The sequence below is a fragment of the Mus caroli genome, chromosome 12 (assembly GCF_900094665.2).
Source record: "Mus caroli chromosome 12, CAROLI_EIJ_v1.1, whole genome shotgun sequence".
Classification (NCBI taxonomy): domain Eukaryota; kingdom Metazoa; phylum Chordata; class Mammalia; order Rodentia; family Muridae; genus Mus; species Mus caroli.
In genome coordinates this window covers 1,470,736-1,495,322 of record NC_034581.1, presented here as the reverse complement: position 1 = coordinate 1,495,322, position 24,587 = coordinate 1,470,736, and the positions used below count along the sequence as shown (strand labels likewise).

The following is a 24,587-nucleotide window of genomic DNA, read 5'->3' as shown; positions in this document are numbered from 1 at the left end:
GGGGGGGAGGGTATGGGGGACTTTTGGGATAGCATTGGAAATGTAATTGAGGAAAATACGTAATATAAAAAATGTAAAAGAAAAAAAAATGAGTCTGCATGAGTTTGTGGTTCTAGGTCTCAGATGCAAAATGTACACACTAGAAACGTGCTCCACCCCTAAGCCACATCCTGAACCTGGACACATTTTGATTAGCACAGTGTTGTGTACCCATGTTGGAAATTAGTTCTGATGCTTTTGTCTTATTTCGGTTCCCAAAAGCCGAGCTTCCAGGCCTGAGGGTCCCTGCCCCCAGCTGGCTTTGACTGACAATAAAGAACTGCCATTCAGCCAATGGCTGGGCGGGGAGTCGGGGGCAAGGGACAGGGAAGAGAGGAAGACGAGGAAAGAATCCATTACAGGGAGCAAGGAGAACAGACTTAAAGGCCTGCGACATGCAAGGTTCCAGGAAAGTGGCTGCAGGGGCCATTCCCCCTACTGGGTCAGGGGCAGCAAAGATGAAATATGCATTTAGCAAATACTAATTCAAGAATACAGGAGGGGAATGCATGCTAGCTGTAGGGAGGTTTAGAAGTGCCCAGCCTTTGAGCTAGTCTAGGCATATCAAAATTAGCATGTGCATGTGTGAGCGCGCATGTGTGTGTGTGTAGGTCTGTATGCATATGTGTGTGTGTGTGTGTAGGTCTGTATGCATATGGGTCTGTCTTTCATTAGAGAATCCAGAGGGCTCTTGGGTAGGTGCAGTGCATGTGCAACCCTCCAGGAGCCAGAGCAGAATAACTCATTCACTTTTACACCATTGTGATCACATTACTCTCTCTATGAATTCCCTTACAGTGTGCCCACCAGCCCATCTGGAAGGACAGCTTAGAGTCTCAAGTAGTTACCACGTAAAGCTGAGATGTCTGCTTTCTCAGGATATGTGGGGTCAACTTGTCACTGTGCTACCTTGATCCTTTACATTTCATTCCAATGGCCCTTAAATTTCTATCCTTGGTTCAGGTTCCAACCCTTCACTTCAGGGGAAAATAAGGCAGTGTCCCTTAGACCTCTGCTCTTTACCCCTCATTTCCTTCCTGGTCAGGGTACTAGACTCCTGTTTCTTTCCAGAGCCAGCACCCTTAACTGGTCTCTTCCATGGTGCTCACTTCAGAGTTCCACGGCATCATTTTAGGCCATCAACAGAGTCAGCTGTCCTTCCTATTCTTTAGTCCAGACAAGCACAACAGCATGCCTCCCCCAGCCCCGATCCCACACCACCTTCCCTCTTTTTCATGTAATCGCAAAAGTCACAAGGAGGTCTACACTTGTGACTCCAGCACTCTGCTGGCAGCACTCTTAGGAGGGTGAGGACCCCAACATTGCTGGGTTCAGAGCCCTCTTCTAGCTCACAGCCTCGTCTACTGCCCCTGGACTGACACCGTGGATGTGCTGCCTCAGAGTCTTGATGTGCTCCTTCTTAGCCTTCTCGATGAGTGTCTCCCTCTGCCTGCTGCTAAGCTCTCTGCTTCTTCCAAACCAGCAAATTCCAAAATAGGATGTAGCATTCCTGTCCTGTAAGATCACAGGAACCCGGCCACACTGCGGGGGTAGCTTTTTTCTTGCTCTTCATAGGCACAGTGCACATTAGCCTGTTTGATTCTGAGAAGCCCTGCCTTGCAGATATGTCAATCAGAGGCACACATGAGGGAAAGAGAGAGATCTTTGGATGAACTGAGGACTTGGTTCTCATGAAGTGGATATACATACACACTTGGACATTCTCAACACCTGAATGTCCCTACACTCATCGACGAGGCATGTGGCTGAACCTCCCAATGTAACCTGGCCGGTAAAGATATGCTGCAGATGTAAACCACACACTGGGTTTTGAAGATATATTTAAATATGAAATGTAAACTATTCTATCAATATTGGTCAGATGCTGGTAGAATTCAACTGTGATTCCAACACTCGAAAGACTGAGGCAGGAAGGTTTGGAGTTAGAAGACAGCCTGGGCTACACAGAAGACCTCTTAAAACAACCAAACATCCAGTTAACTGAGCAACCAACTGGTTGTATATTGGGATGGTATTTTGAATACACTGGGTTAAACACTATTGGAATTTTACGTATTTTTTACTTAAAAGCATGGCTCCTAGAATTTTACAATTTCATACGGGGCTTCTCTAACTACCCCCTTATTTCTGTTTAACAGTTCTAGCTAGCCCCTGTATTATTTATGGTCCCTTCCTCACAAAATGTTAAATGGCTTCCATTGATGGCAGAATGAAAGTCTAACTCAGCAGCTTGGCTCCAGGGGCTCCATGGTGCTGCTCCAGCCTGCTTCCCAGTCTCAGCATTTACTGCCTTGCCCAGCTCCCCAACTTGTACCCCATTCCCCGGCACTAGGCTCAGTTCTTACAACATGGTACACGGCCCTCAGTGTTGTTGAGCTTGGCCTTCTCTTCCTTACTCACAGTCCGGTTATCACACAGAGAATCCTTCATGGCAATGTTTAAGGAGTACCATTGTGGGAAAACCCCTTTCCCATCCTTGGTCCCACTGACACCAGACTTGTTTTTCTGTGGCCCTTTGTTACTGGTTTGTGTCTGTAGCAGTGGCAGCCATGGGTGGTGGCAGCATGTGTTCTGCTATTGAGCTACACAGTTGGTTCCTGAGTCTGTATTTTATATGTCATATAAACTAGCTCTCGTCACAGGATATTTGACCACACTATGAATGCTATGATTGTACTATTTGCTAAAAAGAGCTGTTTTTAGTTGTGGTGTGGCTCAGCCTCAGAACACATGTTAATCTTCTGGCTGGAATACAGACACATCTTTAGTACACACCTTTAATCTCAAACAGTGAAGGTAAAGTTAGTTTGTAGAAGGAAGCACTCATGTTTGAAAGTGATGTCTAATTGACTGACAGAGAAAGTGATGAATCAGAGAAAGATCTGACAGGACAGGATCTGCCCAGCTCTCTTGAGAAGAGAGAGGAAAGGGGGGCTACTTAAGAGAGTGTACAGAGGGAGAGGTGGAGGAAAGGGGGCAATTTTACAAGGAGAGTTTTACAGACACCTTCCTGGCGTTGACCTGGGTTGTACAGAGCCTGTAGGCTGCCCTTTCTATGCTCTCTTCTGCCTGGGTCTGGCAGGGACCTGAAGGTAACAGGGTAAAATTCCTTTTATCAAAAAGAGGGACTCTGTCCCTGCTGGGGAAATAATGGGAACATTGTGATTAAACATCATCAAAACTTGCACTTTAAGAATTATGAAACTGAGGATTTAACACAAAGTTTGGTTTTTGTCTGGTGATAGCTTTGATGTGTTTAATTTGATATTTTATCCGTTAATGTGGTTCCCATGACAACATCTACTATCTGCCTTTACTATTCTCCAAACATGTGTGTTTCTGTGTATATGTGTGTTAATGTGTGAATGCATGTGGGTACACATGGACTTCAGTGTGGAGACAGAGGCCAAAGTCAGGTGTCTTCTAGTGCTATTCACCTTATTTTTTGAGATATCTTCTCTCATTATGTGTTTTATCTGTATCTATGTGTATGTGCATTTGTGTGTGTGTGTGTGTGTGTTAATTTAGGGTTAACTGTTATCAATGTGTGTTATGCTCTGCATCACTAACATCTAAAGAGTTATCACCAGTCTGGGTGTGGCAGCTCATGGCTATAATCCAGCATTCAGAAGACTAGGGCAGGGACACTGAGAAGAACTGGAGGCCAGCCTGGGCTACATAGTGTATTTTAGGCTAGAGTGAAACTGCAAAACTATATCCTGAAAAATTAGAATCAACTAAATAAACAAACAAAATAAAATAAAACAAATCCCAAAGTATCTTCATGGGATGCTGCAGCAAGCACCTGAAGAGACAACAATACTGAGCTTATCTGAAAGCAACAGAAAAGCCTCAAAGTATAACATAAAAAGTTGAAATGTTCCTTTTGTGACTGTCGGTGAACGATGTACAGATGCGCAGTACAATGAAGGCCTAGGGCACGCTTCGGGAGTACAAGGTGGTGGGGCGCTGCTTGCCAACCCCAAAATGCCACACACCACCGCTGTACCGTATGCGAATCTTTGCACTCAACCATGTGGTGGCCAAGTCCCACTTCTGGTACTTTGTGTCGCAGCTGAAGAAGATGAAGAAGTCACCCGGGGAGATTGTGTACTGCGGGCAGGTGTTTGAGAAGTCACCCCTGCGCGTGAAGAACTTTGGCATCTGGCTGGGCTCTGACTCCCGCAGTGGCACACACATGTACTGGGAGTACCGGGACCTGACCACTGCTGGTACAGTCGCACAGTGCTACCGAGACATGGGTGCCCGACACCGTGCCCGTGCCCACTCCATCCAGATCATGAAGGTGGAAGAGACTGGAGCTGGCAAATGCTGCCAGCCAGCTGTCAAGCAGTTCCATGACTCCAAGATCAAATTCCCACTGCCCTACTGCGTGTTGTGACACCAACACAAGCCATGCTTCACCACCAAGAGGCCCAACACCTTCAGAAACCCACTGAATACAAACTTGAGACTGTCAAAAAAAAAAGTTGAAATGTTTCTGAAAATAAATATGCCTTCTTAAAAAAAGCATAAAAAAGAAAAAGAGAACTATAACCAGTATGAAGCTGGTACTTTTCAATGAAAATGATCAATATGAGCAGATGGATCAGTTAATAAGCTTGACATATGAACATAAAAGAAAATACATTTCAACATACGGGAAATATTTACTGAACACAGCAGGATATGTATACATTTAACACTAATTTCAAGTGTTTCTTTTTAAGATTAGTTAAGAGGCTGGGGACAGCTCAGGGACCAAAGGCTCCTGCAAAGGCCCTGCTCTGGGTTCCCAGCGCTCACTCCAGGCTGCTCACAGCCGCCTGTGACCTCAGGGGACCTAATGCTCTCCTCTGCTCTCCACCGGCACCTGCACTCACAGGCACACACTCCTCCACATCCACACCGCTAAGTAAGTGAAAGCCTTTGATTTGTCATCATTCTGTGTAGTGTGTGTGCACCATGGCACATCTGTGGGCAGAGGACAACTCTGGGGAGGCTGTTTTCTTCTTCCACCTTTATGTGGCCCCAGGAATCAAACTCAGCTTGACCAGCTTGTGTGGCAAGGGCTTTATCACCGAGCCATCTCACCAGTTGTCTTAGGGTTTCACTGCTGTGAGCAGGCACTATGATCAAGGCAGCTCTTATTCAGAGGTTCAGTCCATTATCATCAAGGTGGGAACATGGCAGCATCCAGGGAGACATGGTGCAGGCAGAGCTGAGAGTTCTGCATCTTCATCTGAAGGCTGCTAGGAGAAGACTGGCTTCCAGGCAGCTGGGAAGTCTTAAAGCCCACGCCCACAGTGACAACTTCCTCCAACAAGGCTACAACTCCTAATAGTGCCACTTCCTGGGCCAAACACATACAAAGCGCCACAGCAGCCCTTCCAGTGTTTTTACTGTAATTGTGTACATGTATGATGCTTGTGTGTGGACATGTGTGCCATGGTATATGGAAGACGGAGGACAACCCTGTGGCTTTGGCTCTTCTCTTCCCTTTGGACTCATGTCAGGATTATGCTGTGCAGGCCACCTAACTGGCCCCAATGTTTCTTGCTTAAAGAAAGGCAGCTTCCAGGGCTGGAGAGATGGCTCAGAGGTTAAGAGCACTGGCTGTTCTAGAGGTCCTGAGTATATATAGTAAACAAATATATCTTTAAAAGAGGGGGGGGAGAGAGAGAGAGAGAGAGAGAGAGAGAGAGAGAGAGAGAGGCTCAGAGCAGTAGGGATATGGAACTTGGCAGGAACTCCAATAGAGTGAGCGATAGGGACACTAATCCATCCATAAAACTTTTGGCCCCAAATTTATTCTGCCTACAAAAAAATGAAGGGATGGGGGGGGGTGGAGCAGAGACTGAGGGGGTCAAGTAATAACTAGAGACCCATTCCATGAGCAAGCACTAATCCCTGACACTGCTAATGATACTGTTACACTTGCAGACAGGAGTCTAGCACTGCTGTCCTCTGAGAGGCTCCACCCAGCAGCTGACTCAGAGACCCACAATCAACCAGTGGATGAAGCTTGGGGACTTTTAAGGACGAGTTGTGGGGAAGGATTGTGGGCTCCAAAGGGGATAGGAACTCCACAGGAAGAGCAAGAGAGTCAACTAACCTGGACCCTTGGGGCTCTCAGAGTCCGAGCCACCAACCAACGAGCATACACAGGCTGAACCTAGGCCCCCCAACACATATGTAGCAGATATGCAGCTTGGTCTTCATGTGGATCTGGAACAAATGAAGTGGGAGCTATCCCTAAAGCTGTTGCCTGTCTGTGGAATCCATTCCCCTAACTAGACTGTTTTGTCTGGCCTCAGTGGGAGAAGTGCCCAGCCCTGCAAAGCCTTGATGTGCCAGGGTGGGGGGATATCCAGGGGGACCTCCACTCTTTCAGAGGAGAAGGGGAGGGAGGAGAGGGGGAGCAGGATCAGGATGTAAAGCGAAAAAAATTGTTAAAAAAGGAAGAAAGGGCAAAATGACAGGCAGCTTCCTGATGCCCATGGGTCATTCTGTTAGCAGCAGGAACTCCGCTCACCGCCATCACTGACTCCTGGAATCACTCTCTTGCTGAAGATCCACCCAGGCCAGAGTCCCACTCCAAGCCACACCCTCCCCCCTCGTTCCTCAGGGTCAGCACCTCTCCTCAAATAGTCCTTGCGGCCTTTCCAGGTCTCCCTTCCTCACTCCCCCACAGCCATCCAGACTCCTCAGGGTGAGTGGCCTCTGGGTCTCCTCTCTGTGGACTCAGTGATTTGGCTAAGGATGTGTTGGTCCAGTCCCACATTTATACTCTGTATGTAAAAATACGTTCGTTCTCTTGCCTCAGCAGGATCTCCCTCATCAACAGAAGACCAAAAGTCACCTCCTTCCTGTCGCCTAACCCCTAACTCAGTGTGAGTGCCATTTCTCCCCAGCTCGTGCTAAGAACTTTGGGTCTTACTCCCCACATACAATCCACTCACTGGCTCTAACGCCACCCCCTCCCCCTAATCTGACCAGTTTGCACCACACCATCATCACCACTGGGATCCAGTCACTACCGTCCAGGCTCTGCTTGGACCACTGTGCAGGTTCCTAGTGGACCCTCTTGCTTCTTTCTGGTTCCCTTCCCTCACTTTAATTGAGCAGAGCAATCCTGTTAAAACACATCAGATCATGTCTCTCCTTTGATTAAAACCCTTTAAAGGGGTTTTCTTGCTGCATACAAAAGCCAGAGTTATTATAAAACAGCCCCAAAGAATCTCAGCTACTGCCCCATCTCCGTGAGCACCTGTTTTGTTTCCTGCTCCCGTTGTTTTCTGTTCCAAGACACTGGCCACCACCCTGTTCTCTGAGCATCACAGACTCACTCCTATGGCAGGCCCAAGGGTATGCTGTCCCCTCCTCCTAGAATGTCCTTTCCCCAGATCTCCTCGGTGCCCTTCAGGGCTTTGCTTCCCAGATTACCAATTTGGAGACATTTTTGAGCATCCATTAACATCCCACCCAGCACTCCCCCCGCCCTCGATGCTGTATTTTCCTGAGATGTAGCATACTTGGTTAATCTCATTTGTTCATTTTCTACCCTCCACTGGCAGAGGGCTGTATTTTTGTAAGTTTTATTATAATCTGCTATATCCACAGTGCCTGGCACCCTAGTAGGTTTTCTTCAAGAATTGATAAAATATGATGAGATGGACCCTGACTGACAATACTGCTCACAAAAAAAAGTGATGAAAAATTCCTTGTAAGTACTGATGGGCAGGAAGATTGGACAGACGGGGAGTTGGAGTGAGCTGAACTATAAGCCCCTAGCTGTGGAAACAAATTATGGAGCACAGCTAATGAAAACTGTGCTACTTCAATGGCCATGAGCCACTGTTCTAAATCCCTGGACAAAAATCTCTGAGCACAGAGAGATGCTCAGAAGGGAGATAGAAAATTCTGGGAAGATCCCAAAAGTCAGAGGACAAAGGGCAGTCTGTGCTGGCTGTTTGGTCAGATTAGGTCATAAGTACCAGAAAGGCCTTGCCCATTCTGAGGAGAGCAAGGCCGCAGAACAATGTGGTTTTCTGTGCGTTGCCCTGCTAGACGCCCTGAGTATCGCATACTGGTTGTTGGCTGCACTGTGTGGAAGCTCTGTGAAGAGATAGATAGCCCCCAACAGTAAACGCAGAAGACTAAACTGAGCAACTCTCTGCAGGCTGCCCTAATACATAACCAAGTCTTATAAGGGCTCTAGAAAACTACTATTTTATAAGTCAATATATTTTTTAATCTACTTGGTAAATATTTTCTTAAGGACAAATGGCATATCAAGTAGTATGCTTCTATCAGAAAGTGATGGGGAAATATATATGTCTGAAAATTTAAATAATTCCTTAACAAATTTTTATTGATTTGCTGGTGTTGCCGGGGATCAAATCTGCGCTTTCATGCATGCTAGGCAATTGTTCTGCGGCAAACAGATTTAAAAGTCTTCTTCTTTTCCTTCCTCCTCATTCCTCCTTTTCCTCCTTTTTTTTTGTTTTTTGTTTTTTTTTGTTTTGTTTTTTTGTTTTTTTGTCTTTTCAAGACAGGGTTTCTCTGTGTAGCCCTGGCTGTCCTGGAACTCACTCTGTAGACCAGGCTGGCCTTGAACTCAGAAATCCGCCTGCCTCTGCCTCCCAAGTACTGGGATTAAAGGCATGCATCACCACTGCCCAGCTTCCTCCTTCTTTTTAGACATAGGTTAGTTTTGCTGTTCAGGCTGACCTTGAACTCTGATCATTCTGTCTTACCTCCCAAGTGCTGGGATTACACTCATGTGCTGTGTGCTTCATCAACTTGGGCTCCGGTATCTTTCTGATCTACCAAATTGAACATCAAACCTTAGGTTGCTTATTTAAATGCAACTGTATTGAAATATTTTAGAACATTAGAAAGCTACCACATAATAGTAGTATTCTAGAATTTCCCCAAAGCAACCTTATTGATACTTTTATTGGATTTATTTTCATTTCCTACTCTGCTGTGAAAGATCATAAGAGATCTTTGTGTGCCTAAATCATAAAGACCAACAGAGAACTCTTTTCCTTTGTGTGCATTTATATGTGGTATGTGAATGCATGTGTATGTGAGATTGTGTGGAGGCCAGGGGCTGATGTTGGGTGTCATCCTTGATTACTCTCCACTGAACTTACTGAAGTGGGGTCTTTGCTGAATCCGGGGCCCACAGATTTTAGCTTATTTAGCCAGGTGGCTCTGGGGGGGATCCCTGTGTCTGCCTGCTAAGTGCTTGGATTCCAGTTTTGGGGGGGTGTTAGGGAATCTGAACTGAGATCGTCAGGGCACCGGCTGACGCGCAAAACGTTTGTTTGACAGCGCACACTCTGTCCTTGGCAGTTACTTCAGGTTAGGATCCATGTGCTGCCTACTCCTGCCTGCTTCATCACAGACTTAACTCAGTTGCTCTTCAGAATTCAGACTGTATGCAAGGGATAGAACAAGAGGGGCAGCTCCTTCCTTGCTCCTAATCTAGAAGTTCTGCCTCTAAACACTATGTGACCCTCTGACTAAGGCGACGCTGACGCCTCCTGAATGGAGGATGGAGCTCTGTAGCTCTGCGGCTGAGCAGCACGGCAGAGCTATCAGGGTTCTCACGTCGGAAGGAAAGCAACACGCAGCAGAGCCTACGCCACACTCACTAGATGCCGGATGTAGACTACACACATGATTTGGTTTGATGCTGAGCTGACTTCTGGAGGAAGAATGAACTAGAATAACTATCCAGAATCAAACCCCCCAGTACTGCAAACAAAGCCAGCATGACCTTTGCCTTCCCTTAACTCTCTGTTTCTTAGTGACATCATTCGTCCTTTGCACACCCTCTACCCGGCACACAATCTTTCACACACCGTCTACCCGGCACACACTCATTCACACACCCTCTACCCAGCACACANTCATTCACACACCCTCTACCCGGCACACACTCATTCACACACCCTCTACCCAGCACACAATCTTTCACACACCCTCTACCCAGCACACACTCATTCACACACCCTCTACCCGGCACACAATCTTTCACATACCTTCTACCTGGCACACACTCATTCACACACCCTCTACCTGGCACACAATCCTTTGCACACCCTCTCCCCAGCAACAATTAGAACCTTGCAGATACTTGCTGCAATACTTTGCATCAGGACTCACTCAAACAGCCCCCTGTCCAGGGCAGAGGGACTTCATAAATCTCCACTTCCTTGGTGTCACTGAGTCGCCTACACGCCTCTTATCTCCCCTCCCCGGAATGTTCATACAGCTCCTACTTCTACTGTCCATGATTGCATAGCTGGAGAGCACCCTACACTGTGAGGTCAGGACACAGCTATTACTTAGCATCTCCTGACTCTGCTTTCACAGTAACACTCGGATCCAGCAGCAGGCTCCTCCAGGGTTCTGAATGTAACTTGGTCAACTTGGATTCACCCAAAGCTGACGTCCATCACTTCTCCTCACCTCGATGGTGACGGTTCTACTTCTCTGGTTTGCAGGAAAAGCAGGTTCTGGTTAGGGAAAAGAAGATGGGGGCGGGGGCCTCGGAACATGAATTCCAGAGTCGAGATGGACTGGAGCTCCAATCTGTCAACCCCAAATGCCTCGTTCACTATGTACTGCACAAAAATGTTCACAACATGTTAGCTATTATCTCTAGAACTTACTATGTGTTGTGCTTACTATGTGTAGTGCTTCCTAATGCCAAATGTGCATTGTGGCTTTCATCCTCAGTGACAGACAAGGCGTGGCCTCCCAGGGTCATTCTGCTTCTTCACTTTCGTTGAGACACTGAGTGACTACTGCCTTTTGACAACAGAACTGAAGTCTGTCTCATAATAACATCTCATCATTTCTTGTTCTTGTTTAAGACAAAGAAAAATGATTCACAATTAACCCTGACGTTTACATGGTGAGGCAAAGGACCCAGAATAGCTACCATGGTATGAAAAAAGAAAAAGGCCCAGTACTGGACTGCAAGAACCAAGACAGCGTGGTCTGAGCAAGAGAATAGGCAGATGGACTGACCAATGAGACCCAAGGAAACACAGAAATTCACTCAGACAACATCCAACTGATCTCTGATGCAGAAGCACAGGCAATAACAAAGAGAGGAATCTCAATAGACGACTCTGGGACATATGATTGCTACACCAATGGTTCTCAGCCTTCCTAATGCTGCAACCCTTCAATACAGTTTCTCATGCTGTGGTGACTCCCAACCATAACATTATTTTTGTCATTGTTGCTATGTCATTACTGAAACTCTGCTACTGTTATGAATCTTTTTTTCCTTTTTTCTTTCTTTCCTTTTTTTTTTTTTTTTTCTCGAGACAGGGTTTCTCTGTGTAGCCCTGGCTGTCCTGGAACTCACTTTTTAGACCAGGCTGGCTTTTTAGACCAGGCTGGCCTCGAACTCAGAAATCTGCCTGCCTCTGCCTCCCGAGTGCTGGGATTAAAGATGTGCACCACCACACCCAGCTACTGTTATGAATCTTAATGTAAATGTCTGATGTGCAGGACATCTGATAAGCATCCCCTGTGGAAGGGTCATTTGGCACACAAAGAGGTTGCGACCCACAGGTTGAGAAGTGCTGCCCTAGCTAGACCTATATTCCTCATTAAAAGGACCTGAAAATGCACCATCCTCAAGTACCAAATGTGAGCCACAAAAATGTAGAGCGCACGGAAGATAAGAGGAAAAAAAATCTACGTGGCTTTAGGGTAAGTGATAACTTAGAATATGACACAAAGGCATAGTCTACAGGGAATTTCACAAGCTGGACTAAACTAAAATTTAAATTTTTGTTTTATGAAACACAGGGTCAAGAGAGAGAGAGAAAAAAAAAAGACAAGTCACAGATTATAAGAAAATAGTTATAAACCCTACATCTGACATGAAAATATTACCCAACATATACAACTAACTCAACAATAAATAAGAACATCTGACTTAAAGAACAGGCCATAGACCTTAGTGCCTCAGCAAAGAAGATGTGTGGGTGGCAAGGGATGCATGAACACTGCTGGGTGCTCACCTTTAATCCTGACAGTTGGGAAGCAGAGGCAAGCACATCTCTGAATTCAGGGCCAGCCAGGGCTACTGAGCAAGATGTCTCCTTAAAAAAGGATTCTGTATACCACCTCTCTTCAGGGAAAGGTATAGTAAAACAAAATACCAGCACACGCATTAGCTTGGCCAGAGGCCACAGCACAACAGCAAATGCTGAATGGACTGAGGCAACAGGGATTCCTTCATTGCTGGAGCATAGCTGGAGCAATGCATGGAGCTGCCACTTTGGAACAGTGTGGTTCTTACAAAACATCACACTGAGACCTGGAAACCAGGTGCTTTGGTATTTTCCAAAGGAACCCAAAACACGGCAGAGCCAAACAAGAAAATTTTAACCTGGCCATAAAATGGAATAATGTATTGATACATCCTACAACTTAGATGTTATGAGAAATAAGTCAATCTCAATTGCCCACACATCTTCTAACACAGAGGAGGAATGTCCAGATCAGGCAAACACATGGAGACATAAAGTGGATTAGTGGATTCGTAGGGCTAAGGACTATGTATGTTGTATGTTGTGTGTATGTATGTGGTTACAAGGTGATAAGAGAGTGATAATTTAAAGTTCTTTTGAGGTGATGAAAATATTTTATAATTGATTACGGCAATGGCTGCATGACTGTAATACATTAAAACCACTGAGTTGTACATTTTAAAGGGGTATATGGATTACATCTCAATAAGAGTGATTATGGGCAATCTTCTCCTGGATGCTATCACCACAGGCTCTTGCTGTTATACTTCATTCTGGCTTTTTCTCTGTGTGTTTCTCCTCTTTTTACTGGTAGGAGCAATGTGCACTGCCAGACTTTATGATGATAAAGATGGCAGTAGCTTTAGCACACAAGTATATGAGGTTCACAGCATGAACTCAGAAGCCAGCCTCACTAAGCCAACTTGTCCCTTATTGGGACTTTAGCTCATTTTAATTTTCCCATCTGTAAAAATGAGTTATTTTGTTCATGGATCTTAAGAGAGTATCTAAGGAGTCCCATTTTTGACACAGGCAGGGTCTGCTTGTTTTCTAAATGGTAGCTCCACAGCACTCCACCCTCACAAATCCTGCTACCTGTTATCCTGGGTCCTCCTACTTCTCAGCCCTGGCTGAAGATCACACAGGTCTGCTCCTTTCCCTAAGGAGCCTCAACTATCCAAAAGCTACTAGTATGCACAATGGTGCCAATTCCAGCTGGTGTGTACTTAATGCTGGGCTTCTGGACTATATCTTTCTAAATAGCTAGGCAACTCTATCAGGATAGTCCTTTATAGTAAAAACAAAACAAAACAAAACAAAACAAAACAAAACAAAAGCAAACAAAAGCAAACTCACCTTCTTCCCCCACCTCTGGCTCCGTGCATGGCACAGAGATTCTATCCCGCTCCCTCCCATTGCATCAGTGCCTAAGGAATACCAAGTTTCCCTTAGAGCTTTGACCATTTTCTTCACCTCTGATGCATACCAGACCAGCATCATCTGGGAAACTTGGAAAACATCCCCAAGCTCAGGCTGAACTTCAGACCATGCTGCCTGGGACTCATTAGCATTTTAGAGCTTCCAGGTCATTCCAACATGGCCAAGCTAGAGAACTGTTACCCACACCTGTGTCTGAGCCTCTACTTTCCTGTGGCTTCACAGTTCCACCCTCACAGTACCGAAGCGTCTTATCACGCCTCCTGCCCACCCCACAACTTTAGTGTGTGTAGATTATTCCTGCACTGAGCCAGGCTTCCTCCTACTTATGGTCTGTCAGCTGCTGCCCGCATTCCAGCAAATCTTCTCTGCCTCACCAATCCCGGGTGTAACTAGGCACTCCTAGGCACTCCTCCTCTGCTTTCCTGATGCACAGGGAAAACAAGTCTGCCACAGTGCTGGGACTTCCATTCCATGGCAAATGCCACGCTAGCTTGTCCTCGCTCTCCTTTGCTATCTAAGTTCTACTGCAGCTAGTACCCTGCTGCAGGGTCTTCTATTAGCCTCTTAGTCTTTACTAAAATGTCTTCTAAGTTTCTTTCAATATTTAAAAAAAATTGTGGAAAAAACTGCAAATAAAATATTGCTATTATCTTTGATTATAGTTATCTTCTCTATACAACAGCATAGCAATAGCAAAGTAAAAATCTCTTTTGCTTTTGAGATCAATGTATAATTATCTCAGATTCTATACATCTTGACTACTGGTCTGCACCCTGAGACTACACTAAGAGAAAAGCAAAGTCCCAAAGTCATCTAATCACACTTATTATACAAATAATTAAAGTAAGACTTAAAAGGATGCTTCAAAAGAAATACACAATACAAGTAATGGAGTTTGTGTTCTTTTAATAAACACACTTGCATAGTTATATTACAATTGTGTAAAAATAAAAACAGATTATTTCATGCCAAGCGTGCCCAGCATTTGCACAATCTCAATACCTTTAATACTATAGTTTTCAAGACACACAAAATAAAAATGTAAGGCAAATACATCACTTTGCAACAATTTAATAGTTTATTACATTACAGTAGCATCACAGCAGCATCTAATAATGCCATTCAGGCACAGGCTTCTCAGTATTCTGTTATGTATTTACAAGAACTCATAACTTGGTAAATTTCATTCTAAGAAAACTTGGCAAATAAAGCTTTGGACTGGACCTGGCATTTATTTCTCTGCCTTTCCTCTCAGCCCTAATCATTTTCTTTTGAACTCTGGTATCACATTTTATTCTAAAACAATTACTGTTTTAAGTATTACATTATTTCAAAATTTCTCAAAGAATCAGAGAAAGTATATAATCAATAAGGTTAACTTTTAGGTTTTAAATCTTCTAAAATAACAGCTTTGGCTGTAGCCTTTTCTTCACTGCTGGAACACCAATCAAGTTCAAGTGCATGCTTTAGAAATGCCTGTCCCACAGTGTGCTCTTAAACTGTGTATCCTACAAGTTCAAGTTGATCCACCGTGTGCTCATGTGTAAAGTATGTCTCCAAGAAACTCCTAAGCAACAGAGGCTGCCTTACTTTAAATCAGGAAGAAAGCAAACACACGGCTGGATAAGGGATTGCAACAGATTGCATGCACTTATAAGAACAATGTAAACGATTGTCTGTCACTCAATCTCCTTTCTTGCAGCTTTCTATCAGGTATGTGATGAAATGCCTACAGAGTAGTAGTCGGTTAACACAGTGAGTTTACTTGCTGTACGACATTTGCTTTGATTGTTGGGCCAGTATGTGACTTACTCCACAGGCACCTACCTGTTAAACATATTTTCAGACTGACTGCAGATGCTGAGCTCAACCTGAATGCCAGTTCCAAGAATCTATTTTGTTGTTGTTCTGAGACAGAGTTTCTCTGTGTAACAGAGCCCTGGCTATCTTGGACTCACATGGTACACCAGGCTGGCCTCGGACTCACAGAGATCTGCCTGTCTCTGCCTCTCCAGTACTGGGATTAAAGGTGTGCACCACCACACTTGGCTATAATCTACTTTTCATGATGGCGAAGTCAAGAGATTTGACCTATAAAAATACTTTTGGATAAATTTATAAGTATAGTAGAGAAGCCCCAAATAAAAATTATAAAGAAAAAAGGTATTTTATGAAACAATGCAGTTAGTTAGTGGGACTGGATTTCTGACCTCAGCATAGAAAGCAGCTGGCCACACATGGCATTTAAGGATGGAAAGGCAGAATGTTGATGAGACAAAAGGAAAAATCAGGTAATCTATATAATGTAGAAAAGTCAGTTTGAAATCAGTCTTTGCATTGTCATTTAGTGATTGCAGGCAATTCTCTTACCCATCTGTAAATTGAAATTATTGCTTTCCTATGAATGTTATGTAAAATACTGTCATGATGGCAAGTGCTAAAATGGAGGTGGTCTAAGGAATCTACAGAACTCCCACCCAGGGAGCACAGACATCTAATAACCTCAAGAATGTGAACGTTTCCAGTACAGATATTTGGGTTTTGTAAAACTGTAACTAAACTGTTGGGTTTTTTTTTCCTCAAGTCATGATTTAGGCAATGCACGATTGTAATAATTCATTCATTATATATATAGGCACATTAACATAAATATTGCACAAAATATGCCTTTACCTTAAAGCGAGAGGTATAAAAGCATGGTTCGCTTTCTCAAAGAACGCTGTGAGGAGTAAGACTCTAGTCGTATATACACCTACCTGACATTTCACAAACAGTAGATTGCACAGCAATTTGTAAACATTTTGAATTGCATAAACTGTTCATTGATTTTCAAATGTGGTTTAATACTGTATTAAAACTCATATCAGCTAAGTGCTATCACACATATTAATTTATAATAATGCCTATTATGTTTAGGGTGCTTTCCACTCAAAGGAAGAAGTAAAATTCTATGCCAAAATAGCCAATGTGGGAGACAACTACCAGTAACATGTAGACAATGACATCAATACTCTAATCGCTTAAGAAGCCTCCCGGGCACAGAGGAATGCCAGCTCTCGTGTGCTCTTCCTATGCTATGGGTCCTTGGCTAAAGCCTACATGTCGGCTTCAGGTTTGCTACAAACTCTTTAAAGGTTTCCTTATGGATTTTACTAAATGCATTATGAATGCCAACAAGTGCTATTTTGTATACTAGGGTAAGTAGTCACCTGACCACAGAGATACCATAAATTCTACTTTAGAATATATTGTTGATATAAGTGCTCTAAGATAGGGATGGTTTCTTACCTTACAGTCAGTGATGGAAACTTTCCATTCTTGAAAACAGACTATGTTTATGTCATCAATAAAGCACTGTGTGCTGGAGCCCAGGGCAGTTTAGGAGCTCTGCAGCCTAGAGCACCTAAGACCATAAGGAAACTGCCCTAGGCCCGCGCTCATTCGTGGGCAGCTGAGGCAGACTCAATATTCACTACTCTACATTCACTGGTCAGAGCACACTGCTTTCCTCTTCTGTGAGACCAGGTAAGGTCCCCCAATGTTAGTGCTCCTGCTCGGTTTACAGAGAAAATATAGAAAAGGCTATTTCCAGTTCGTGGCCTAACTACAGTTAGGCCTAACTACAGTTACTCATAGTGGCATATTAGAAAGTAACAAGACAGTGCTTATTTGAGGGCAAATCATAGATGGAGCCAATTATGGGCCCTTGTGATTAGGGTTAGATCAAATATAATAGCAGAACATAAACAAACATCATCTGAATTCTGTAATAAATATATAATTTGCAAGAGCATTGGAAAAGCATGGCAGACCATTCCAAACCAGAGAGAACAGTTTGTGCAATAGTGGGTCTTTGTGTGTTTGTACTCCCACCACGTAAGGGCAAACTGAATATGCATGCTAATGACCTACAAGTGCCAAATTTTAAAAAAAGAAGAAAAAATGCTAAAGGATGCCAGAGAGAACAGCAGGGAAAGCCACACAAAGACCCACTATCCTTGAAATTGTTACAAATAAATTTTAACTGTAAATTAGAAACACATAGAAATAATCACAAGTGGTTCTAACATTCAAACGAAGTAAACAAATTGTGTAGGAGATATTTGATCAGGGCTGCCTGCCCTGCCTCCACGCTAGAGTCAAACTTGGATAGTGGGTCTCTGGGGTGCTTTCACAACTGGAAGACAACATTGGGTCCTAAAAAAAGAAAAATGAGGAATAAAATGAACATAATGTAAATTAAGAGGGTGAGAAAAAAAATGTGACTAACAGTCACATGCAACATCAACTGAATACATTTGAACCACTAAAATCCTAAACCTTCAAAGTCCCAATTGTATATTAAAATGAAAATAGTGTTTATAAGGGCTGGAGAAGCACAACTGGTAATCTACAATTTAACCAGCACTAGTGCCTCAAAGAAAGACTATAATTAGTAAATGATTCACTTCTAAATATCTAGTAGCTAAATATGTTCTCAAATGAATTCTTGACTATAAGCATAAAGCATTTTCTAGAGCTTTGGAAGATGTAGGCCTATGTAAACTTATGTTTAGTGAATTTCATAGCTACTGATACAATGAACTCTGGTCTCTACTGAAAAGCAATTATGGCTCTCTAGTTGCTCAGAATAGCTATTTTGAGCAAGCATTAACAGGTACTTTGCTGTCTCCTAGGTGATTTAAACAGTTGTTATATGAAAAACAAACTTTTCAGAGGCTCTCTTTGGAAACTATCCCCCAAGAGCTCTTTTATTCCAGGATGGGTGACGAACCGTTGCCATTCATTTAGGAAAGTACTATTATTTTTAGATATACACAAACCATTAAACCCAATATACCTCAGCCTCAACTGAGGTCTGAGCTATAGAGAATGACTGTAGAACAAGTAGCACCTTGAAACTACTCAAGTTTGACCCAGTCCCTTGGCTGTTCTAGTTCCTCATCTCTAACTAGGCAAACGATCAAGAAAATAACTAACAGCTCTTTCACCCCGTTTACCTTTCTAGCACACTGGAACTCCTCCCCTTGGTCCCAGTGAAATGTACTCTGAGAAGCCCTCTACAAATGCATGACTTCTTTCCCACATAGATTTAGGGATCTTTCCCTTTGGATAAATATTCACTATTTCCTATTGAAGTCCAAAGCTACTTTAGAGCAGGGCATGCCTCTGAATATTGGATTCTAATGCCTGTGACTGTGTGGTGGACACTTAAAGGATATTTATGAAATGAATAAATGCCTTGATTGAAGCACATGAGAACTTCATTTCTTTAAAATGGTATAGAACAATAATAAATGAAAGGATTCCCTCCTTTTATTTGGGCAAATACTATAATTTTCTCATTATTTCAGTGAGGGCGTGCAAGTATATAGTTGTACTAACACAGCAGCCACTAACGACACTGGCTAGTTTTAGATTAAACTGGGCTTATGGTCCCCCTGAATGCTGGGACTCTAGGGGTGTACCATGTCTGGCCTGCCAAAAGTTAATTTGCTATGTATCCTTGACTAATTCATGCTTTCTGTATGCTAACTTGTGTACCAAAACCCCCTCCAAATTCTGCTTCTCTTAAGAACTAGAAATTGGGAACACAGCTGGCTCAGTTCTAAGTAACTGCCTACCATGCATGAGGCCCTAGTTTCAATCAACCTCTAGTACCACACCAATACCGCTACTACTACTAGAGGGAAGAGGAGAGGAGGAGGGGGGGGAGGGGGAGGGAGGGAGGAGGCAGAGAGACACACATAGAGAATTTCACTTGAGCATGGTAGTGCAGGCCTATAATCTATTCAGAACCAGAAACTGGAACCAGGAGGATCAGGAACGTATTAAGGTCATTCTTAGACTGCAATCAGGGTGAAGCCACGCTGGGCTACAGAAGACCAACACATATTTTAAAAAGCTGGCCCTCTAATTAGGTTTCTTTTCTTTTCTTTTCTTTTCTTTTCTTTTCTTTTCTTTTCTTTTCTTTTCTTTTCTTTTCTTTTCTTTTCTTTTCTTTTCTTTTCTTTCTCTCTCTCTCTCTCTCTCTTTTTTTTCCGAGGCAGGGTTTCTCTATGTAGCCCTGGCTGTCCTGGAACTCACTCTGTAGACCATGCTGGCCTGGAACTCAGAAATCCGCCTGCCTCTGCCTCCCGAGTGCTGGGATTAAAGGCGTGCGTGCGCCACCACGCCCGGCTAGGTCACTTTTCTAGGAGCCTTTTAAACCTGAGGTAGATTTCTGTAGAGTAATGGTTTCCTTTCTTTTTTTTCTTCTTCTCCCGCTTCCTCTTTTGTATGTGAAACTGACCTCTGATTCACTAATGTTTTGTGGCATGAGATAGTCTCTAAGGAATCACTAGAGGGAGTTTGGCAAACATTTAAAATGGGTTTTTGAATTTTCCCATACTGGATGATATGTAAACACAGAGAAAATAAATGAAATTCCAAAGCTAACGGCCTGTATACACTAGAAGGACAGGCTACAGCAATGGGAAATTCAGTAGCAGTTACTTTCTCTTAGCTGATGAAGAACTCTGGGTAGTGTAAGCAGTGCTGGGAGGAAGGGAAGCTGCAATTTAGATGCCATCGCACCAAAGAACCCACATGAAATCCCACCTTTTTATAAAGATAAAAACTAGCACTAATGTCTGAAGCTAGCAGAAAACATTCATGGTAAAGCAGCACAACTCTTATCTTTTGGTTTTTTCTTATTTGAAATATTACTTGCATCTACTGTGAGTACTGAGTTTAAGATCTGACCCAGAATAGAAACACAGGTACTATAGCATATTAAAGGCTTCATATCAGATGAGAGAGAAGTAATTTGATGTTACTCACACTGTTGACTTGGATCTGAGTCTGTTGTCATCTTAACATAGTTTGAAGGAAAGAGCCCAGTCAGCCCATTGGCTTCTCCTTGCCACCAGTCAGGGTCCTCTTTGTTCATAACATTAATCAGCTGTCCTTTGGAGAAAGTGAGCTCATCTTCGTTACTCGCCATGTAGTCATACATAGCAATCACTTGACATACTATCCAAAGAACAGAAAAGAAGAAATGAAGTCTTCCTACAAGGATCAACCCTGGCCTGGAACTTAAATTATTATTAAATTCTAAATTAGGCTAAAGTTTTTCTTTACATGCTCTCTCCCCAACCTTCTTCCCCAGTCCATCTCACAAAACAAAACATCCCCCAAACCTAAGCAAAGCTAGATAAAAATCCGAGTGAAGCCGGGCTTGGCGGCACACGCACGCCTTTAATCCCAGCACCCAGGAGGCAGAGGCAGGCACATTTCTGAGTTCAGCCTGGTCTACAAGGTGAGTTCCAGGACAGCCAGGGCTACACAAAGAAACCCTGTCTTGAAAAAAAAAAAAAAGGAAAAAAAAAAAATCCGAATGAAGCACTTCACTTTAATATGATGAAGCAGCAATTTCATATTTCAAGGGGTAAAAGAACTCTGCAGGAAGACATTCCCAGTGGTACACTGCTCTGATGCAGAGCAAAGGAAAAACAAGTTTTCCAGGTCTTCCAAAGGGCCAGCTAATCTAAGACCCCCTGTGCTTTAACAGTCTTTAAGACCAACCACAAAGTAGCCACTTGCATACCAGCATTAAAAGTAGGCATGGTTCTTTCACTGCTTGGACCTAGCAGCTTTACATGGCTGGCAGGAAACCATCCCTTCTGTCGTTTCTTCCCTCTGGCCTATAAAATTAGCAAAAGAAACAAAAATAACCAAGTTACCACTTAAAACCTAAAGACCTGGGCTTTCCAATGACAACATATACTGGCCTTTGCCCTGGTTCCTTGGAGGGAATCTAAATCTTTGGTATAACATTACCGGCAAGTGTCTTAGTATACCTGCAAGGCTTAGGCAATGCCAAATCTAGCCATGTGATTTATGGCTGGTGCTCTGTGTCACGCCATACCAGCTCACTCTGGTGACAGGACTGGAGTGGCTTCACCATATGAACACTCCACCATACCCACATGACAAAAGCCCCACTAACAACTCCAGACACCAGGGCTCCCACACACAGCTCCTCTGCGTGGCAGTAACTTGTTTGTCATACATTCTTGCCAGGAAGAGGTGGTGCTGGAGAGGGAACCACGAGTTCCACTTTGGAAGCTCCTTCCAAGTTCAAGACTACTCTTAAGGGCATGGCTCAGTGAGAGTACACCCTGCAGCACTGTCGTTCATCAGAAAGTCATAAAGCATTTCTGGGGGGGCATGTTTCCCATGGTGTTAGTTCAAAGGGAACAGAAGGTGGAAACTGAGGGGCTTAGTGAACATCCCCACTGTGTACACCCCTGTTCTTTAGGGTTTCTAAGATATAGTGCCAGAGCCAATGCATTTCCACCACATGCAAACTTACATAAAAACACAGCTATTATTCCTATTATCATCTTTTAACCCTAAAGTGTATTTAAGCTAGGAAAGAAATACTAGATATAAGAGAAGAAAGCTTTTCTCTATAAAAGTACACATGGCATCTATCTGTTAACACCTTCAGGAAAAAAAATTTTAAGTCTGTACTGTTTCCTTTGAGCTGCTGTTTCCAAAGCCTGAGGCCTCGGAGAGTGTGTGTGTGTGTGTGTAGTCCAATGGGGAGTATTTCCTCAGCACATGGCCTGTTTTGTTTTTTTCTTTTTCTTTAGAGGGTATGGCAAGCTGGGTATCCCAGGCAGAGATGACATTTTTCTTTTTCTTTTAAGAAAATGACCTATGGCCTGTAAGTGATAAACTGAAAAATGCTTATAGGTCAATAAAACTACATTAAAAGCAGAAGACTGAAGAAAACACAATATATTTAAGTGTTGACTGATCCCTTCATATATGAGTATGACTGGGGGTGGCTGTTTGTCCTGACTCTTCATCTTTTTTATGAGTCTGAATTTTTACCTGGAAAAGAACAGTACCTGTAGCTCTCCTTGCCACCACCCACTTGTGTTTTTCTTTAAGATTAATATTAACTGTCCTGGCGCAAGGCTGAGCTGCTCAGTCCCTGAAGCAGCATATGCTGAAGTTACTTGAGCGATCTCTGAAAAGAAGAAAACAGAACTGTAAACCCAAGATTACAACAGAGCAATGCACATCAAAGTTCAAGGTTAATGTTATACATACCGGGTTTTTTGTTTGATGCTCCAGATTTGCTAGCATTCCCAAAATTCTACAAGGAAAAAAATAGGTTGTTTTTTTTAGTCATTTTTAGCAAACCAGAAATGACAGTCCAGGTTTATTAGGAATTAAAGATTTCTAATGCTTGGAATTCTTGTTTCTTTAAATGAAGACCAAAGTGACAATGAGCTTTGTATTAATCAAATAACTGAAGAATCCAGGGGTGGCAAAGAGGTCTGCTAACACAATATTTTATTTATGCAAATAGCTGAAGTTAGCATGCACTTACATAACAGAAAGAGCTCAGGTATCGAAGCTTTGCTGATGTTAAAGATGCCAGCCTGGAGTACCTTAGTTTGGTTTCTGTGCTGTTAAACAACACTGTGACCAAAGCAACTTGGGGAGGGAAGGGTTTGTTTCTTCTAACACTTCTAGATAAGAGCCCAACACTGAGGGAAGTCAGGGCAGACATTCAAGCAGGGCAGGAACTTGGAAAGGCCATCACGATGCTGCTTACTGGCTTGATTCTCCTGCTTTTCTGTACCAAGGCCACCTGCCCCAGGGGTGACACCTCCTGCAAATGGGTTGCCCTTCCAATAATCATTAATCAAGAAAATAGCCAACAGACTTGCCACAGGCTGACCTGACTGGGGCAAGTTCTCAGCTGAAGCTCCCTCCTCTCAGATGTCTAATTTGGTAGCTCACAAGCTACCCTATTCATGAATGGGGTTAGCATTAATGCTAAGTATATAAAAAACCATGTACGTTGGGGATATATGAAGGCATGAATTTTGTTCTTGTTTTCCATGAGTGACCTTGTCACATTTGTAGATCTTGCTAAATAGAAGGCAATGTTTATCTATTTATTATTATACATTCCCTAAAAAGACTGATTTTGATTTAATAGGAAATTCATATCATTGGTAGCAACTATGACTCTGTCTGACTTTTAAAGGATAAACTGTAGACAGAGTATAGCTCAATGGTTGAGTGTTTGCCTCCTGTTTGTGAGGCCCTGGGTTCAATCCACAGTACTCTAGAATAAATTGAAGTGGCTATATTTATTATTTTTAGGAATTGAATAAAAAAGGGAGGAATTAAGATTTTCTTTTCTATTAGTACATACAGCTACATTGAAGATCTAAAGTCAAAGCTAAAATTTGGGAGTATATGGAAAAGGTATGTTCTACACTCAGCTATTTGGTTTTATAATGACCTCGTTACATAATTAAGGCTGTCTCTATTTTACAGAGAATGAATCTGAGGCACTGACAAGCAACAGGCATCTATCCTCTAAGTGGTAGAGGAAGTAGAACTGCCTAGTTCTACTCCACCATGGGCTCATAGGTCCCTGCACTCCTCAGAGCACTCAGGAGTCTGTGAATGAAAACAATGTCTTCTTACTGTGAGAACGTCATCACAATGGTGGGTAAAGTGCTAATGACCTAGAAGCATCAAAAACATATTATAATTTAGCACTCGCTATAAACAAAGCCAGCTTCGCTTGACAATGTCCTTGGACAGAAACTCTTAACATTAAAGAAAGCTTCAGTTTTATTTTACGTGGATGAGGGTTTTGCCCGCATGTATGTGCCGTCAACTGCGGGACTGGTGCCATCGGAGAGCAGAAGAGGCTCTGGGGTCCCCTGGAACTGCAGTTAGAGGCCACTGTGAATCACCATGTGGGTGGGTGCTGCGACTCAAACCTGGGTCCTCTGTAAGAGCAGCAAGTGCCTTAACTACGGAGCCATCTTTCCAACCCCAACTCTTTTTTTTAAATTAGATATTTTCTTTATTTACATTTCCAATGCTACCCCAAAAGTTCTCGATACCCTCCCCAACCCTGCTCCCCTACCCACCCACTCCCACTTCTTGGCCCTGGCGTTCCCCTGTACTGGGGCATATAAAGTTTGCAAG

At 43.3% G+C, this 24,587-nt stretch overlaps 1 protein-coding gene and 1 pseudogene across 1 annotated transcript in view; one reads left to right on the top strand and one right to left on the bottom strand.

The window, feature by feature from the left end:
- The window catches only part of Itsn2 (intersectin 2), a 119,908-nt gene that overhangs the window by 18,678 nt on the left and 76,643 nt on the right, over nt 1-24,587 (bottom strand). The window contains exons 25-28 of the mRNA XM_029484793.1: nt 22,677-22,722; nt 22,472-22,593; nt 21,160-21,256; nt 20,394-20,585 (exon numbers count right to left, since the gene is read on the bottom strand). Of these exons, the coding sequence (XP_029340653.1) occupies nt 20,394-20,585; nt 21,160-21,256; nt 22,472-22,593; nt 22,677-22,722 (457 nt within the window). The remainder of the gene's footprint in view (nt 1-20,393; nt 20,586-21,159; nt 21,257-22,471; nt 22,594-22,676; nt 22,723-24,587) is intronic.
- LOC110307171 lies at nt 3,986-4,462 on the top strand (annotated as a pseudogene).